This window comes from Rhincodon typus, chromosome 23, assembly GCF_021869965.1.
Source record: "Rhincodon typus isolate 14 chromosome 23, sRhiTyp1.1, whole genome shotgun sequence".
NCBI lineage: Eukaryota > Metazoa > Chordata > Chondrichthyes > Orectolobiformes > Rhincodontidae > Rhincodon > Rhincodon typus.
The window spans coordinates 7990281-8010695 of record NC_063354.1 but is presented as its reverse complement, the minus strand read 5'-3'; the positions used below and the strand labels follow the sequence as shown (position 1 = coordinate 8010695).

Here is a 20415-nt window from a genome sequence, read left to right as displayed (position 1 = left end):
TTGCCTTGTTGGCCACCATTTATGTGGAATTACCAGTCAATGTAAAGTGTTGAGGCACTCTGTGAAATAGATGCAATGTACTATGAAGGATAGAACTGATTGCACTGCAGATCAGATTGGTTATAATGTGAAGAAACCCTGTAATACACATGATAAAATTCTCATTATCTAATGTGGTTTTACCATAGATTGTGGGGCAGTAAATATTATTGGATGATTTGATTTTTAGCATTTGTTCTATTTGTGCATTTTAGTTAAATTATTGCTCTGTTTGTTAAAAGTGTGAACTTCTCAATTTCAAGAGTAACCTTAGCTACAAAAAGGATTAGAGAATGGAAAATAATTTCTTTTTTGCATTTCCCTCCAATGCAGCATGACCATTTAATGTGTTTATAAGTTTTACCATGGTAATCAATCAATTTGATTTCAAGATTGTAAATGAACAACATGCAATATGTGATCAGAATATCCACTGCTAATGCCCACCATGTTGTGGAGACATCAAAGACATTCCACTTTTTGATGTTTTTCATTTTTTTTTAAATTTATCCACCTTCTCTTTATTGCGAAATGCACGGCCTAATAACCATAATCAACGTTGTAGAACTGAAGTTTAAACTGTTATTTAGCTAAAAATGTGATTTTAATCCATTCCTAATGTAACATGTAAGACAAGTATTTGTGCTTTTTTGGTTATGGAAACCTTTATGAAAAATGTATATTGCACTTAATTAGTATCTGCTGTCATTTTATGATTCTTTAATTTGTAGTTTTTTTTCTATAACATTGATCTGTACTTCATTTCCTTCAGATACCCGATACTGTTTAAGCCTTCACAAATGTATCTGCATTTAATTATACTCAATTTGTCAAGTGTGAGAGCAGACAAACTGGTGACTGTTCCTTTCCAGCTACAAGCTGCTTCTTCTCTCTTCAAAGTGCAGTTAAAAGTATTCGGCAAGTGCAGCTTAGTCTAGACAGAATTTTTTCTTTGAATTTTCTTTAACAAAGTTGCAACGGCCTTAAAACATGGGGGTGCAATAACCTGACATTTAAACGACAGTGAGTGAAATCTGCTGTTCAGTATCTAGTAGCTATCCTTTACAACATATCCAAAGTTTCTACAATTTGTTTCTCTGGTAAATGAAGACGTACAGATGCTTCAGATCTTGATGATAACTAAAGCTTGTTAGATGAGGGGAAAAAAAACGATAGGAATTGTATGTGGCCATAACTAGACAAATCTTTCTGTCAAGGCAAAATATTGATTTAATTATATCACATTAGGATCAATGTTAACATATCCCTATTTTTATTTATCTTTGTTTCACATGATTAATTGTGAGAAAAATATTCAAATAGCTTCATCTTTCTAGGTTTACAGGGCAGTTTGAAACACATTGATTGGAATATAGGACAGTGACATGTTTGTGTAATAAATTAATTTGTGAAAAGTTAACTGGTTAATTTTTAACAATGTTACATACTTTGTGGAAAGAAAAACAGCCTATTTCCTAATAAAGTCATTTTTATCTACGTGCAAACCTTCTTAGTTTCCACTTGCAACACATACATCGCTATGTTTACTTAGTCTTCTTATTTCTAATTTAGCTGTTTATTGAGTACACTTGGAGATATGTTATGCACTTGCTGTTGAATTCCTCAACGTCTGCATTCTATGCTGGCATCTACGCTTGACCACAAAGATTCTAGTGCATATACTTTATCTAGCTTTGTTTGCCTGAATCAACTCTTTAATGTCCTTGTGGTGTTTTTACCTTTTGTAAGCTGATCTTTCTTTCTATTGTTGCACCTCTCTCCCAGCATAACTCAGCAGCAATTTCTTCATGAGGCAAATGTCCTTCATGAAGAAAAAGCTAGAAAAATTGATTAAATAAAGATTTAAATGGAATATAATGCAGGACCTGATATACAATGCTAATAAATGTCATTGGCTTGATTGTATATAATACAGTTCTACTTTGTCGTAAAAATTGTCTAAATACAGTTGGCTTCTGTAATCATAGAATCGTAGAGTCATACGGTACAGAAACAGACCCTTCGGTCCAACCAGTTCATGCTGAACATAATCCCAAACTAAACTAGTCCCACCTACCTGCTCCTGGCCAATATCCCTCCAAACCCTTCCTATTCATGTATCTATCTAAATGTCTTTTAAGCGTTGTAACATCTTGAATTTTTTTTGCTCTTAAATTGCAAAATTTGTGATCTGTTTTCATCTCGTACAGTTTTTTTGATAGATCACCTGAAGAGCTGAGATGGATGCAACTGTTTATGAATCTTGTTAGAGTTGCTCAGATTGTTTTCTATCTCCAACATATGAAAAGAAATTTCATATCAGATTTTCAGCATCTTAAGTATTTTGCTTTTGCACATTTAAATGGAACATGTGAGCTTTCAACGTGATTATTTTCACCCCCAATTATGCTAAAAGCATTTGAAAGTCTGCATTGAGTAGCTGAGGTAGTTTTGTGCACGGGCACCTGACAATACAGAATTTTTATGTAGCAGAATATTTGTGCAAACATTTTATCTTGAATTTGCAGTTATTTTCTTTGATCTCTATGTTCATCATAATATAAAGCACATGGGAAGTTTAATTGAATCAGAATATACATCGTGTGTAAAAATCTAGTTCTGTACTTTGTGTACTTTGTTAGTTTTGAATCTACTTCATTGAAAGTTGCCAATCACAAATTTAATCTTCTTACGCTAAACCTGACGCGCCTTTGGCATACTAATTTACCATGAGTTGTGAGCAGTAATATCTTGGATATGTTGTTGACACTGACTTTTTTTTATTCCACTAGGACCCTGATTGCCAGATAAATGAGTAGACTTTCATCTGGTGCAGCATTTGTGAAAAACTAAACATTGCAAATTACATTTGAATCCACTGCTTTATCTTGCGCTTACCATCTTAAACTTCAAAAAGAAACTTGTTTTAAAGTCAAACTTACTACATTAGAATTATTCTTTAATATGTAAATAGAAGTAAGCCAGTTACTGACTATTAGTCACTAAGCTAATAGTTTAATATCTTTTAGATCCTGTGAGATGAATATTGCTATTGTCAACAGTTTGGTCAAAATGGTTTCCAGTGCTATATAGTAATTACAAAGTGCCTTTAATGTAGCAGCATTCCACAGAGATTTCTTCAAAGTTTGATACTAAGCTTTGTGAAGTGTCAGGACAGATGGCCAAAGGCTTAGACAAAGAAGTATGTTTTAAGGATTGCCTTTCAAAAGGAAGACAGATTATGAGCAACAGGGGAGTTGAGGGAAGATATTCCAGAGTTAGGGTGCAGGCAACTGAAGAAAGCACTCCTAGTGGTGGGACATTGAAATGTGATGTGCCGTATGCCAGAATTAAAAGTATAAAGGTTTCAGAAGGTTGTAGGGAAAGAGGAGTTTTGAATTAGGATAAGGGGAGACTGTGAAGACATTTGAACTTGTGGGTGAAAATTTAAAATTGCAATGATACTGGACCAGGATCCAGTTTGGGTCAGAGAACACACAGGTGGTGAGTGAATGAGACTTGTTTCGCATTTGAATCAGAGTTTTGGATAATCTGAAGTTTGCACAGGATTTGTAGTGGACAGTAACCAGGATAACATGAAAATAGTCAACTGATAATCAATAATGGTGTCGTTGAGCTTTTTCAGCAGCAAGTGAGCTGATGTAAGGGCAATGTTAACGGTGTACAAATAGGGACTCCTGATGTTGTAGTGAATATTGTAGAAGCTTACTTCGAGGTCAAGCTGGATGCCAAGGTTTGCAGACACTTTGGATCAGTTTCAGGCAGAGGCCAGGATGAAGATTGCTAGGGTGTAGAGCTTGAAACTGAGATGACAGTCTTTCAGCATGTAAAATGGCTACAGCTGCTCTCAAAATGGCAGTTAGAGATGAATGAATTAGGTTTTGTTAAATTTACTTGTAGCTACATTAGACTCATGGTCTCTAAAACTTGAAGTTTATTGCTGCCGCATAATTTTTGATGTTGACACTTGATATCTGTTTTCTTGAGTAAATATTAATCTGTGACTAACTAATTAGTCACCAAAACTCTTATGCAGAATATTCTCAGTTATGCAAATCTTTTTTAGGTCTGTATCTACTGAACATAATTCCGAGTGTATTAGACTGATGTTGATATGCAAAGGTGTGGACAGTACAACCTCATTGCCTGTGCGCTTAATGATGTTATCCACCAGCTAAATTGAGATTATGTAGCTGCAGTTTCAATGAAGCATAATGCAAAATTTTGCTGACCTGTAATAGGAGGAGGTTTAACTTGGCAGAGATTTTAGAAGAATACCTTGTTTATGGACTTTATTTTGAGCAATGAATAGGTGCTGAACTGGCTATTTACTAAATTAAGATTGCAAAATGCAAAATTAGGTGGAGGAATTTGGAAATTTGATGGTGGAATTGGAGAAAATAAAATTGTGAGTAGATGCAAAATTATTGCTAAGAGACTGGAAAATTGAGTGGGACAGGCTTCAAAGCTGGATTGTTTTAGTATCCAAACCAGGTGGAAGGCATTAAACTTTGAAGCTCAGGCATTGCTATGCCCCTTGTTTAAAGCATTAATATTGTGTGAGAAGAATCTTTAGTTCATGTGCATCTAATTAAGCATATAGATGTACGGTAAGGAAGCATTTGTTTTGTTTGTTTTATTCTCTACAAAATCCCTAGGAACAGAATTTAGTCTTATTTGCTGCATTGGAGATTTTTGAGCCGTTGAATTAATGTATTATCAGAATTCAGGTTAAGCATTGTTTTTTTTTCTCTCTACAAAAAAAATGTTTCACATCTGTGACCTTTCATTGAATCCCTTGCATTGCCTTATTTGGTTCAATCATATAAAGATCACACTGAAATTAACATAGTGACCACCTCTCTGTTGAATAGCTTTTAGCTGCACTAATAGAGTTGGCTGCCTAATTATTCAGAAGGTTGAAGCCTACTAGTCATTTTGTCTGCAGTTGATACAGCAACCATTTTTATACAATAAATGCAAGTTTGCTTCCACCTTCAAGGTCTTGTGTGGAAGTAGATGATGAAAGTCAGAATTTTTGAAGAAACTTTAGATCATGCCCAATGAATGAGAGAGAGATAAATGGCTAAATAACCTATTCTTTTAGTGAGGTTGGTTGCAGGATAAGAATTATCCTGGGGATACCCCTCCTGGAGTAGTGAGAAGTAATTTTTTGCATTCACCCAAGCAAGTTGTTAAGGCCTTCACTTAAAAGCTGGTCAATAGTCAAAGCACTGAAATGGCAACCCAGCTTCTCAGTTCAGGTCCTGAGGTTGGGCATAAATATATGACGACCTACACCACCACTGATCCAAGGCTGATACCTAGTTAGTAGCTTTTTATTATTTCATTCTGCAGAATCTTTTCTAACATTGCCTGAATTTTGTCTGTGGTGGAGAAATATTGCTCATCGTAAACTACGCTGGCACTTCCTGATAGGAGCTTTTGTTTACTTTAGAGCAGAAATATGTTGACATGATGCACATGAATGGCATTACCATCTGAATTTTTGATGCACTATGCTACAGTTATTTCTGCTATAATGTGTGTTTCATTAACGTGAATTGGCTGTAATGCGATCGATGAATAGTGTTTGGCTAACGCAAACTTTCTACTGTACAGTATAGCAATTTTCAATTGAGCTTTCCCTATAATGGGATTTTCTATGGCACTTTCCTACAGTGCAATTTTCTACAGTGTGAGGTCGCACAATAACGTAACTATCACGTTGTAGGAGAAATACCTGTACTGTTTAGCTCTACATCGTACAAGAGGGAAAAGACTCATGGAATTCGCAAATGTTTTGCTGCTGTTGTAGGTCATTAGTGTTCAGTACAAAAATTGTTTGCAAAATATTTACTGAACAGTTGGCTATAGTGTAAGTTTGAAACAGCAACTAGAATATTGACTTGTTAGAATTGTTCTTAAGTTCACATTATTCAAAAATATATACATTTGTGCTTTTTTATCGTATAGCAAATATATTCAAAACTAGGTATTTGTAGAATTCTATCCTTTGCCCACAGTTTTCCTGTTTTGTAGGAACTTGTGAAGATTCCAGTATTTGTACAGGTGAAATTAATGTTTTCCAAATTGACTCTTAAGAAATTGTACTATTTGTATAATTTATTTTGACACATTATTACACGCTGTTGCAGAATGTGACATATTTCAGGTTGTTTGATCTTGTGTGCATGTTGGTTATTAAGGTTGCTGGAGTACTGTGTGACACGAGTTTTTTTGGCTTGCTGAAATGTTTAATAATCATTCTTCACCAGATACAGAGTGTTCTGTCTTACTGATGTGATGAAACTCTTCTGAAATAATCTATTCCCAAATGCACAGGGCTGTCCATTTGAAGGTGTGGTTCTGTTTGTCAAATTAACTCTATACTATGTTCTTTCATTTAAAATGAGGAAAATTCAAATAGATTTAATTTTAGATTTTAATGTATTTTATATTCCTTTTTATCAAAAAGTTCACCATAAATTGAATTTTAGCCTCTGCTAATCAAAACATTTTGATGATTAATTCTGCATGGTGACAAGTGGTATGTTGGGATTGCGCATGACCAGATTAGAAGGATTGCTCCCATTTTCCTTTTTCTTGACACAGAATTTTTTCGTTTGTGCTTCGAACAATGTGTCCTTATTATGATGGCTTCTATAGTTTCTTAGCAAAGGAACCATGTGCATTTTTCTTTATTCACTCATGAGACGTGGGTGTTGCTGGCTGGGCCAGTATTTTATTGCATGTCCTTAGCTGCCCTTGAGAAAGTGGTGCTGCCCATGTCCTTTAGGTACACCCACAATGCCATTAGGAAGGTAATTCCAGGATGTTGACCTGGTGACACTGACGTATTTTTAACTCAGGATGGTAAGTGACTTGGAGGGGAACTTCTGGGTGGCACAGTTCCCATATATTTGCTGTTCTTGTCCTTCTAGTGGTCATGACATTGGAAAAAGCTGTCTAAAGATCTATGGAAAGTTTCTGCAGTCCATCATTTAGATAGTAAACACTGCTGCTACTGAGCTTTGGTGGTTGAGGGACTGAATATTTGTCGATGTGGTGACAATCAAGTGGTCTGCTTCATCCTGAATGGTGCCGGTTTCTTAAGTGTTGCTGGAGCTGCAGGTGGAAAGTATTCCATTACATTCCTGCATTGTGTCTTGTTGATGGTGGACAAGCCTTCGGGAGAAAGCCAGTCCACCACCAGGTTTGCATCAGAATCTGTGGTTAATGTCACCATCTTTAATGTATTTCTGGCTGAGTTAAGACCATCTTGCTCTTCCATTGAATGATCTGATAATCCTCAAATTCACTTTACTGCCTTTTGCCCATAATCTATGATTACCTTACTAATTTAAAATTCTGTTGCCTTGATCATTGTTAATAACTCCACCTCAACAGCTGTCTGTGATTTTATAGTATCTAAGAGAAGAAATTCCTCCTCATTTCTGTCATAAATGGAAGACCCCTTCCTCTGGGATTATACCCTCTGATCCTATACTCTGGCACAAGGAGAAACAACCACTCTGCACCTACCTTAAGAATTTTCTATGTTTCAATGAGGACATCTCTCATTCTTCTAGACTCTCCTGAGTACAGGTCCATCCTACTAAATACCCCCTCATACAACAATCCCTCCATATCCGGGATCAGCGTGGTGAACCTTCTCTGGACTGCCTCCAATGCCTGTATATCTCCCTTTGCCTGAAGGGACAAAAATGGTTCACAGTATTCTGGGCATGGTCTTACTTGTATAGTTTTAGCAAGGCTTCCAATTTTTATATTCCATTTCCTTTGAAGTAAAGGCCAACATTCCATTCGTCTTCCTTATTACCAGCTGAAATTAGATGCAAACATTTTTATGAGTCATGCACAAGTATCCACAAATCACATTGATGCAGCTTTCTGCAGTCTTCCCCCATTTAAACAAATTAGGTCCTTCATTCTTCCTGCCAAATACAAACTCTACCATTCCTATATTGTATTTCATCTGCCAAATTCTGTCCACTCACTTGACTTGTCTATATCCATTCTGTAGACTCTGTTACCCCAACCACTTGCATTCCCACCCATTTTTGTGACATCTGCAAACTTGGCGAAAGTATGCTCGCTTTCCTCATCCAAATTGTTAATATACCCCTGTACATTATAAATAATTGTGGCGCTAGCACTGATCCCTGTGTACTCTGCTAGTTTCAGAGTATCATCTGAAATTTTCTCCTTTATCCCAATTCTCTCCCTTAGAGTTAGAGTCATACAGCGCATATACAGACGTGCCTGTGTTTGGCCCATATCCCTCTAAACTGTTCCTATGCATGTACCTGTTTAAATGTCTTTTAAATGTTGTAATTGGACCCCCCACTCCCCCACCACTTCATCTGGTAGCTCATACTATACATGCACCACCCTCTGTATGGAACAGTTGCCCCTGAGGTCCCTTTTAAATATTACCCCCCACACCTCAAACCCATGCTTTCCAGTTTTGGACTCCTCCCCTGAGGAAAAGCCATTGGCTATTCACCTTACTTTGCCCTCATGATTTTATAAACCTCTATAAGGTCACGCCATAGCCTCCTATGCTCCAGGGGAAAAACGTCCCAGCCTATTCAACTGTATGGTGTGATAGGAGTATGGTGACTTCACTTACTTTTTTGTGAGCAATTTTGAAGGCTGTAGAAGACAAAACAAATGTAGCATGATCATGAGAATGTCAGCTGTGACTTTATCTGGGTGCTGTTTGAGGGGTGGAAAACTAAGTGGAGGAATTAAACCGTCGAGATGTGAATGATATTGATGTAAATCTTGGAATAAAAACATGTCTAAGAACACAAGCAAAGGGACACTAAAGGTTGTTAGCAAAATCAAAAGATAGGTATGGGTTATTAGTTAGCTGGTTCTCTCCTCATGCTAATATTCTGCCCCTAACAACGTGGGCTCTTATCGAGTAGTTTTATGTGTGGTATCTTACTGAACACCTTGTTGGAAACACAAATATATTACATGTACTGGTTCCCCTGTATTTGTTCTACTTGTTACCCCCCTCAGTGAATTCGTATAAATTTGTCAATCTTGATTTCCTCTTTAACTTAATTATCACTACCAGTTAAAATGATTAAGTATTAAAAAAACTGTTAGAAACAGGGATTCTTAAGATATTGCAATTTGAAAAATATCTTTTAAGTATATTTAGATGCAGAACATATATTTTCTGGCAGCATTTTCTATGTAATTCATTCGTCAGACAGTTTTTTAAAAAATTCTTATATTTGTTGGATGCACAGTATTTTGATTCGGGTTATCTAACCTCTTCACTTTTAAAAAGAACTTAAACACAACTTACTTCGTATCAAGTAAAGCAGGCTCATGGGCTAAACCCAATCAAAATCTATTACTTGAGAAATGATCAAAGACTATAATTTCTGATAACCATGAATGAGTTTCAGAGATAGTAGGAACTGCAGATGCTGGAGAATCTGACATAACAAGGTGTAGAGCTGGATGAACACAGCAGGCCAAGCAACATCAGAGGAGCAGGAAGGCTGACGTTTCGGGCCTAGACCCTCTGAAGATATGATCAATACTGGTACTGCAGGACCTTCACCCGTACTTTAATCTTGCAAACTAAAGCATTACCAAGTTACCACAAACAATAGGTTCTTAAAAAGTTTTTCTTTGGATAACACAATCTAATAAAGTATTCAAAGACTGTCACAATATAATGTTCCAGACAAGTGGCTATTTCACCATTTTAGAAAGGAAACCAAACCCTTGCCCAAGTAAAAATCTGCTTTTGGTGATAGAATTATATTGGTTTGTAACAATCTGAAGGAAAGATCTGCCTATACTGAAAGATTAACTACAGTTCTTTATAGATACATGTGTATATATATATCAGCGTTAATATAATCAGCACTGTTTCATCAGTCAGTACACATTGATTCTAGGACTGAGAACTCAGATTTTGGCTACTCAAAGCTCTTATATTCTGAAAAGACACTTTTTAAAATAAGAATGAAAGGAAAAACACTGCACCTGAAGTTGCACCAGAAAATTACACACAATATTTAATTTTGCTAAAAAATATATTTTTTTTAACACAATGTAAATAAGAAGAGTTATTTAAATCATTTTAAAATGCATGGGATTTAATTAGTAGCTCTTACAGTGGTAAGTAGTCACTCATTCATGGTTAAGAGATAACAAGGTGTAGAGCTGGATGAACACAGCAGGCCAAACAGCATCAGAGGAGCAGGAAGGCTGATGTTTCGGGCCTGGACACTTCTTCAGAAAATGGGGGGCGGTGTGGAGGGGGGGTGGATAGGGAGCTCGGGGGCTCTGAAATAAATAGAGGAGGGGTGGGGCTGGGGAAGGTAGGTGGGCTGGCGATAGGTGAGTGCAGGTAGGCAGTGGTGTGGATTGGTCAGTGAGGTGGGAGGAGTGGATAGGCGGGAGAGAAGACGGACAGTTCAAGAAGGCGGCGTTACCAACCCTTCCTCTCATCCCTGCCTTAAAAAAAATCTCTCTTCTCTGGTCTTGAAATCCCCCATCGCCATGAAAAGTCAACTACTATTTATTCTCTCTGTATACCCATCATCATTTTAGAAACTTCTATCAGGTTTCTTCTCAACTTCCTACACTACAGTGTAAAAAGTTCCAGCCTATCTTCCTAAATCCAACTGTCCATTCCTGGCAACATCTTGGTGAATCTCTTCTGAACCCTTTCTAGCTTAATAATATCCTTCCTATAACTGGGCGATTCAGAACTGGACACAGTATCCCAGAAGAGGCCTCACCAATGCAATTTGCAATGCAGCTGAACTTGATTGCCACCTTGGATATGACTGGAATTAATAAAGAAATTAATGAAGGTGATGGTGAAAGGCACTGAATTGTCCAATTTTAAAAGCTTGCTAAATTCACAGAGTACTTAATTAAAACTTGTGTCGTAAGTAATTTTGAACCAGATTCTCCAGCTGCAGATATTTTTAAAATGATCAGAAGGAGGACCTTACTGAAAGCAAAATGAGGTAGATTCACTTTCGTGTCGGTACAGCGAGTCATACCATGGAGTGCAAACTCCATATATGCAATGCTTACTGTCAACACCTTTTGGGATGTAGCAGATGGGTAAGCATCTGGAGTGTGCCTTGAGTGTGGAGATGTTGACAGCTGTTTATAGTTACATGGTAGCAGTTGCAACTGGGTTACTCAAGATATTCCTTCGTGGATCAAATTAAAATCTGTATAGTATTGACCTCTGAAGTAAGCCGTCAAAGACTGAACAGTTCATGATATTTTTATTGCCCTTACTTAACATTTTGATCATGTGTCCCCTGCTACCTAGGTGATAAATATTTTTGCTCTGTACAAGATCAAATGTTGACAGTTTTTTTCCTGTTTTGCTAGGATTTCTGAAGAACAGCTGTTGGAAGCTATTCCAATCTGTGTTTATATGAGAGATGAAGTAAGTTTAGAAAAAATATCCCCGCTATGTTTTCTTCAAAGATTTTTATGAATAGATGTTGTAGCAAATTACCATCATGCTGAAAAGTATTAAGTGATTTATTTTGTGCATTTAGACCTTTTCTTTATAACTGGGCCCAATTGTGACACACAAATTTCTATCCTGTGCACTGTTGACAATTAAAAAGCTGGAAATGTAATCTGTGATTATAGACAAAAGAATGTACTGATTATATCAATCATATTTTGGAGCTCATGGTACTGTTGTGTCTGTAAAGCTAGCGTTCACATAATGGAATGTACTAAACTACATTGGCAGCCATAGAGCTGCCATTCCATTTATAAGTCAAAATTAACTGGGACGGTCCATACAGATGAACGATTGGACTGAAGTTCCATCTAAATATTCGTTTATCAAAAGTGTGGAGATTAAAGAAAGAAGCTCAGCATGCCCGATCCACTGCTGTGCATTTTTCTGAGCCTGTTTTTGTATAATAAATTTGTAATTGTACTTTGCCGACATAAAGCGCGGTTCAAGTAACGGTAATCTAGTCTTTTGCAGTGGTGTAAAAGAATGCTGCTACAGCTCTCAAATGGTTCAAAGCATGCGCGAGCGGAAAACTACTTTCATAGATGTGACATTTGCTGTAAAATGTTGGAATAAAATCAGTGTTATAAAAATATTTTATGTTTTTATCACAGTTTGATTTGATCTATAGCATTAAATCCTGCAGGTGCAGTGGCATCAAGCGGGATGCTGGACACTGAGTCATAACAGCAGTTTTACCTCCCTGACTGTCTTCCCAGTTGCTACTATATGCAGCCAGAGTGCCCTGAGTGTGTAAAGGCGTGAACGTTTGTCTAGTAATGGAAGATATTGCTAGTTAACTTCTAAGATAATTATACAGTGTATTCTGTTAGCCTCAATCTGTCTTTATCAGTAAATATATCTCAAATCATATTGATTCTTGGTATCCTGTACTGCAGGAGTGACACCAGGTTAGCTGTGTTCACCAGGAGGAAATAACATACTATGAAGGGTAATTAAACTTCCAAGATCTTTTCACATCCATGATATAGAATTGCCAGTTGTGTAACATGATTTTCTGTGGTTTGTTTTCTCACCATGTTACGATAAATATGTGTTGTGCTTTGTTAATGTTGGTGTCTGATAGCAACTTCAATAACTATATAAAGCACAATCATGATACACCATTTCAATCAGACACTGAGAGCACTTGGCTTTCATAGAAATTGAGGCATTAAAAGTATCTGTCACCAGTATTCAGTCCAAAACTGCTGGAACTGACCCCAGTCTAGCAACCTGAAACTATTGTTCAAGAAACCTTGTTACGGGAATAGGCAGAGTGTACCACTACTACATCTTTGTTATGCTTAGCTTTGGTGAAGCTGCAGTTTTCAGAATCTCACACATTACTCCTTAAAAAGTATGGAATAAGTTGGCAACAGCCAATGTTGTCCAGTCCTGGATCTCAGAAATCCAATGATTGATTGATTGTTTTTAAATTACTCAGTGGCACGAAGAGGAAATAAGGTTCTTTCTTGTGTAATTTAGAGGTTTGATTGCTTTAAGATTTAGCATTTTTCTGTTTTTTTGCTCATCCTGGAAAGTTCAACTCCAGTTTAGTTTTGGCACTAGCACCACACCCCTGCAGTTGGTGGAATATCATTAATGTACATTAATCATTTGATTTTACAATTATTTCAGTTATGAAGAGTTAAAATAATCTTGTTGGTAGAAAATTATTCCCAGTAGCCTAAAATAGGAATATATATTTTGAGAAGGAACAGTCCAATTTAAAGCATGGACTGCTTTTAACTTTAGGGTTGCCCGGAGTTTGTAGTCCAGGATGACCTATGACTTGGAGGTCATGATGTTGTTATGTGCCTGCTGTCCTTGTTCTTTTCTATCTAATTGACAGGGGTTTGAGAGATGTTTCCGAAGAAGCTTTGGTTAAGTTTTTGCAGTGCATCTTGTGGATCAAGTGGGCCACTGCACTGATCGTTTAAGGTTGCAGAACAACTGGGCTGCTTACTTCTGGATGGGGTTCAGCTTCTGGAGTTGCAATTTTCCAGATATTTGGAGTTTATTCTATCACAGTCCTGATTCGTATTGTGCAGATTATAGAAAGACTTTTCAGAGTGAGGAGGTGAGGCACTTGTCACAGAATACCCAGTTTCTGACCTCTTGTAGCTACAGTATTTATGTGGCTGGTTAACTTTAACCAATTGGTTTCAACTCATTGAACTGCATATTTTTTAACCCCATTTAAAGTTCTGATTAAAAGTTCAAGGAACAATTTTGCACGCCAGCAGCTAATATAGGCAAGTTTAGCAAAGATCTGTTTGCCAAGTAAAAGATTTTTCTAGCATTGGTTTAATTCTAACATCTTTGTTGCTCGTGATCTTTTAAAAGTATTTTCTATGAACTGGTGCTTTGAACTATTTGAGAAGTGTTTTTTTTTACACTGAAAAGGTCCACTTCAGTTATTCCGTAAGCAAACACTGTATAAGAAATGCAGAAGTAATTTAGACATGGAAGAACAATCAATCAAGTTAAAACAGTAAGCAAGTTAAATGCTTTGACATTATTCTCCATTTCTGCAATATGGTATTATTTTGAATGACAGGGTTGTGCTGGTGGTATTTAATTTGTTCAGACATAAGGATAATTTCTCTGTGTCTTTAGTCAAAGTGTATGTTACCTGTAGTAATTGGCTAAGATTTATTTTGTTTGACCACTCAGGATGTTTCTAGTCTCCAAAGTTGTAGCTGACTGCCAGTTTGAAAGGTTTAAAAGAGCTCATTTAACTGGTTGTCGCATTAATGATAGATAATAGAAGTAATGATTTAAAAAAAAATTAATTCCAAACACTCTGTGCACCTAGCTATAATAATAAAATAATGTACAGGAATGGGTCATGCTGCACTTCTAGGCTTTGGTTTGCAGGATAGTTGGATTCTTTTTGAGATCTCTGAGACAGCACTGTAAAAATAATTGGTGTGCTTGAAATGATTGTGTGCTGTTTCATCAAAATATGCCTAGCCATTCTTGAAACGTTACTGGTAAATGCTGTAAGCTTGGTTTTATAAAATGGAAGTAGAAATAAAATTCCTTTTGCATTGAACTTGACGAAAGCAATTCCAGCTGAGCCATACTGTTTGCAAGTTTGGTGTCCTTTTTGACTCAGACCTTAAGTGTTCTTCATCACCAAGACCTCTTATTTTCACCTCTAATATGACCTATCTATGCCTCTGTTTCCGCCCATCTGCTGCTGCTGAAACCCTCATCTGTGTTTTTGTTACCTCCAGCCTAAACAGTTCCATTGCTGTCCTGGCCACCATTCCATCTTCATTTCTTTGTAAACTTGAGGTCAGCCAAAACTCCATTGCCAGTATCTTAACTCACAGCAAGTTCTGTTTGCTTGTTACCCTTGTTGTGCTCATTGACATCTATTGACTCCAGGTTAAGCAGAGTTTAGAATTTAAAGTTGTCTTTCTTGTGTTAAGATCCTTTCATTACCTCACTCCTCCGAACCTCTAACCACTAACATGCCTCCAGAGCCACTGTATAGCTCCCATTCTGTCATTTGTGTCCCCAATTTTGTTTGCCCCATAATTGATTGCTGTGCCTTCAAGTAGTTCCTAAACTCTGGATATCCCTTTTCAAACCTCTTCAACATTTTTGTTTCTTCTCCTAAGTTGCCCTTTAAAACCTACTTCAGTGTCCAAACCTTTCATGTGACTCAGTTAATTTTTATTCTGTTAATTCCCATGAGAAGCAACTTGGGACTTTTTAACTGCACTAAGATTTGATGTAGTTGCAGGTATAAATATTTGGCATGACAGAAGTGAATCCTAGGCATAAACTATTTCTCAAAGTGCTTCTTAGCCTGCAGAAGAGCTTTACCAATAGGTAACATGAAGGAATTGTCCGGTATTAAACCCTGAATGCAATGTTATTTTATAATCAATTTACGCTTTGGTCTAAGTGACATGAAAGTAGTGTTAAGCTTCAATAAAGTGTAATGTTAGAAGCATACAATTCTGCTGTGCAGCAAGAAGTTTGAACGTTTATTGCATGTGAAATTATTTATTTAGTATTTTAATTTTAACCAGATTAAAATATAACCAGGCAACCATCTCTGCTAAGATAGAAGGAGAGGAATTTTCCATGTGGGCTAGTTGAATGTTGGCACATTTAACATGAAGTGCAATTTCAAATCCTTCATATTACCCTAGTTCAGAGTCATCCATTTTAAAAGTATAGAAATTTGTAGTGTTTCTACATCAATTCAGCATACCACCTGGTAAAGACTTTTGATACCAAAAATTTAATAAAGTAGAATTCAGAAGTATTCAAGTTCAGCATTTATAAATTTCAGGATTATGCGATGTAGTCTTGGAACAATTCTTTTTTACTTTTGAGATGAAGATTGATGCCTGGCCAGAGATTCATTAGCTGATTGTAAGGAATCCAGAATGAAATTAATTACCTAGTTGCACCCAAGGTTTAGAATTTCCCATATCTATGCACTAAATTGGTTTGAAAATGTTGCAATGATAGCTTGCAAAGGGAAGAAAAATGTTAGAACAGGGGAATAAAATATATGTTTCTAAGGTTGTAAATAAGGTGGACAGTGTGGTAGGAGTTCACATAGCATTCCGTAATCCTGTTTACCTTGGCCTTTATGGCATAGTATCTGCTGCACTTTAGTAGCTATGAAATGCTATAGTAATTTATAGTACCTCCATTTGGTAGACAGAGCTTGGGGATTGCTGTCTTGTATTTATCAGAACAGAATCACAAGAATAACAAATATGAAAGGGTGCAACAATTTATATTGCATGAGAAAGAAAGCTGTTAGGTGGATTATGGTGGATGTGCACTGGAAATTCTTGTGATTCTGTCCTGATGAGTATAATATGAAAAGCTTTGCAGATGTACTTGAAATCAAACAGCAAAGGCAGCAGTTGTGAAGTTTCACTGCTGGGTCAGACAGTTGTGTAGGTTTCTTTCTCCGTTGGTTCCCTTCTCACCATGTGGTCACTGCCTTTGTCGCCGTTCCTCCTTTTTGAAAGTGCCGTTGTTTTTATCTGTTTTTTCCCCAAATTCCAAAACAATGCAACAGCTTATGAAACAGTAATTACTGCTCCTAGAATTTGAGGAAATCAGCTCCAACACTGAAAATACCTCAAAGAAGGAGCAGCTCTTACAGCCACAATTATTTCCCATCCTCCATCTTATTGTCAGGGTTAGAGGGTTTGAGCTTCGGGGAAAGGCTGAATAGGCTGGGGCTATTTTCCCTGGAGCATTGGAGGCTGAGGGGTGCCCTTTATAGAGGTTTATAAAAATCATGAGGGGCATGGATAAGGTAAATAGGCAAGGTCTTTTCCCTGGGGTGGGAGCCCAAAACTAGAGGGCATAGGTTTAAGATGAGAGGAGAAAACTATAAAAGTGACCTAAGGGAAAACTTTTTCACACAGAGGGTGGCATATGTATGGAATGAGCTGCCTGACGCAGTGGTGGAAGCTGGTGCAATTACAATGTTTAGAAGGCATCTGAATGGGTATATGAATAGGAAGGGTTTAGAGGGATACGGGCCAAATGCTGGAATATAGAACTAAATTTACTAGGATATCTGGTCCGCATGGACGAATCTGACCGAAGGGTGTGTTTCCGTCGCTGTACATCTTTATGACTCTGTCTCTTTTATATTAAATCCTTGTGCTGTTATTAGGATGAGTACTTGAGTACTCAGCAAAACACACATACTTTGTAAATAGTTCAACTTTATTTTATTTTACAGCAGTATTTTTCAAGCCACCTTGGTTGAGGGACCACTTTTCAACTGGATTAGTAATTATGCATCGCCATTTAGATTACAATGCTGAATAACTCTAATAACGTGAAAGCATGTAAGGTTGAGTGTGTCTGCTGCTCACTGCAGTGTCTTTTGTATGATTTTAAAACAGAAAACATGATCTTGTGCTTTTAAATAGTGTCCGGTTGAAGCTATGTTTTATCTGCAAGAATTTATATCAAGTTAATAGATTTAATTTTAAATTTCTTTTTGGTGTATGTTCTTTCACTTTGTGGCCTGTTTCAGATAGCTGGAGAATCTGCACTAAAGGCAACCACTCTAAAATCACTTGGACTTACTGATGGTAGTGCCATAATTAGGTAAGAAGCCAACCATGCTTGAGCAGATATATTTTGGTGAATACTGTTAGTGTTAAAGCTATGATCTACAGTTCTGTGATTAGCAGGAATAAATATATTAAGTAGATGGCGATCATCATTGGTAACCTAAATGTAACAGGGTTTTTGGCCTTGCTGAACGAGTCTTAAAAACTGTTTAGGGTGGGAGAGAGGAGCACCATTAATCTGAAGGAAAATGCTGGTAGTGCACTGCAGACTTGGTTGAAGAAGAGAACAGGCAAGTTCATGTTTCAGGTGGGGCCATTTCAGTAGATACCATTCTGATTTAAGGTCTTTGATTTAAACATTAACCTGTATTTCCTCCTCAGACTGTCCTGCTCTACATTCACAACAGTTTCTGTTATTAAAAAAAGTCCTTTTTTTGCTGTTTGTATGTGGCATATTCTTCAAGCAGAGTTTCCAGAAAAACATGTCCATAATTAAAATTGTTCTTTGTGAGATTTTAATATATTATGACAAGGGTTATTTTTCAGAATTTAAATCGAGTGTAGCATAGTAAACAATTAACTTGCTTGATAGATTGCAGTTATGATACCTAATTAGACAAATCCTAAATTATTGAAATGCGATGACCCAGATTATCTTTTTCAAGAGTTGGCTATTACAGTCACGGCTTTTGTGCAATCATGGATAGCTGGGTTGATTAATGGCACTCACTAAAGGACAAATGAGGCAAGGTAATATTTGATTGCTGAAGGGTGTTATGGAGCTGAAAGAAAAGCATGCTTGTAAGTGAAACAGCATGTAGTTCTGTAATATTGCATGGGGGCAGGGTGGGGCTGTAAAACTTGCTCTTATATGACTTTCTTTTAATTGAATTAACCTGTTTTATAAAATAATGGGCTGCATATGTTTTTGTGTAGTCCATATTTCATTTCTTCGTATGATATATGTTTTTTAAAAAATACAGATACCTGGCAGTTTTGGCATGGATTGTATACTTAAGAGAGCAGGTGGAATGTAAATAAATGTTCAGAACAAATTCTGAAAAACATAGTATTTTATTTCCTGTCGAATTTGCATGGTTGAATGCTATGTCTGAAAATTAAGTTTAGTTATTCTATTGAGTTCTAATACTTTGAACCAAATTTCACAAAATTAATGAACCATCGTGTTTTTTAATTTGTTCTTGGAACCAAGGTGACATGGCATGAATGCATTTATTGCCCATTCTTAGTTGCGCCCAGAAAGTGTTGATAGGCCACTTCCTTGAACTGTTTATATTTCGCAGCAGTTATTTACAACCAAATATCTTGCTAATCAATTCAAAGAGTATTGAGTCACCAACATGGTGTGGACCATTCATATATTTGTTGAGATTGCATTGTATCCATTTAAACTTTCCACAGAAATCTGGTAGCTTGATGCAGTTTTTCTAAGCTATGGCCACAAATCACCAGATCTTTGAATTATCTTTCGTAACTTAGATTATTTGGGTTTGACATGACCACTACTGACTTGCTGTTGCTAATTGACGTTTAGAAGCAGAATGAAATCTTACAGTCTGGGTGAACTAAACTTTATAATCATAAATTCTAAAACCATACTTTTACTATTTTACTGTTACACATATAATACACAATACACAATGCGCTTTTAATACACAAGTTGTTTAAAACTGTTTGTTTGCTTTGGAAGTAAGGTATTAAATATGAAATTCCTAGTTTGGTGTATGGTGTTGATGGTTCTGTCCTGCACTCCTCTCGCTCATCGAAAGAATTTTATCTCTCTCTGTCTTCCTCTCTCTCTCTCTCTCTCTATCAATTGATGCCGGTCGGGGTGAATATTTATCTACTCTCCTCCTTTCTCTCCTGTTGCGTACTTTTGTTTTTCTTTTCAGAGATGTGCTAGTGCCTACAAGCAATGATATAGTATTTAGTCTTTGTGGAGGTCTCACCTTGTTGTTTTATTTCCATTGTAATGCAACATTACATCTCTTCCTTGCACACATTGATTCTGTGATTTGTTCTCAGTATATTCCTGCATTTTTTCTTTTAAATTGCTTCAAGGTGGGTCTTGGTTATTGTGCAATATTTGGACCTTGGTTTTGTCTTCCGGACTGCCTTTACCCATAATTATGTCACTAAATCGTGATCCTGTACAGCCCATTTTACACCTCATTTTTGACTTTGTAATTGAATAATGTCAAAAACATTGAAACACTGTTTTTGCCCATTTCTCTTCACATGCAGAATTGATTTCTGTTGGGGGAAAAAAAATTCTTGGAAGGCATTCTACATCTCAAAATATGGCTGATGTGCAAATTTACAAAGGCCAGTTGGAACCTGAGACTGCAGGACCCCACTCAAATGTAGTGATTTGACCTACCTGTTTGCTTCAAGGAAGTCAATGCCCTAACATTATGTTCCTTTATATATTCTATTTTGTTAGTATATCTTTGCCTTGGCAAAAGAAAAGGTTATGTTACTTGCTGATGGAGACTTAAGATTGTTCTTGGATTGGTAGCTCAGTGCTTTGCTTTTCTCCACCTTTCTCTCCAGCATTTCTTGATGATTCCTGGACTGAACAGTGAGGAGGAATAAACCTCTCCTAAAATTATTTAAAAGCAAACATTCCTGTGATTGACTGACTGTTAAAATGATCAATTGCATCTGTGCTTTAGGTCTCAAAGAAAAGGC

The 20415-nt window shown here is 36.8% G+C and overlaps 1 protein-coding gene across 5 annotated transcripts in view; it reads left to right on the top strand.

Annotated features, from left to right (window-relative positions):
• Positions 1-20415, top strand: part of aspscr1 (ASPSCR1 tether for SLC2A4, UBX domain containing) — a 210698-nt gene that overhangs the window by 48620 nt on the left and 141663 nt on the right. For 4 of the 5 annotated variants that reach the window (XM_048610705.1, XM_048610704.1, XM_048610707.1 and 1 more), the window contains 2 exons: positions 11476-11533; positions 17664-17737. The exons of the other annotated variant lie outside the window; for it this stretch is intronic. In XM_048610705.1, coding sequence (XP_048466662.1) covers positions 11476-11533; positions 17664-17737 — 132 coding nt within the window. The remainder of the gene's footprint in view (positions 1-11475; positions 11534-17663; positions 17738-20415) is intronic. 5 annotated transcript variants of the gene reach the window in all.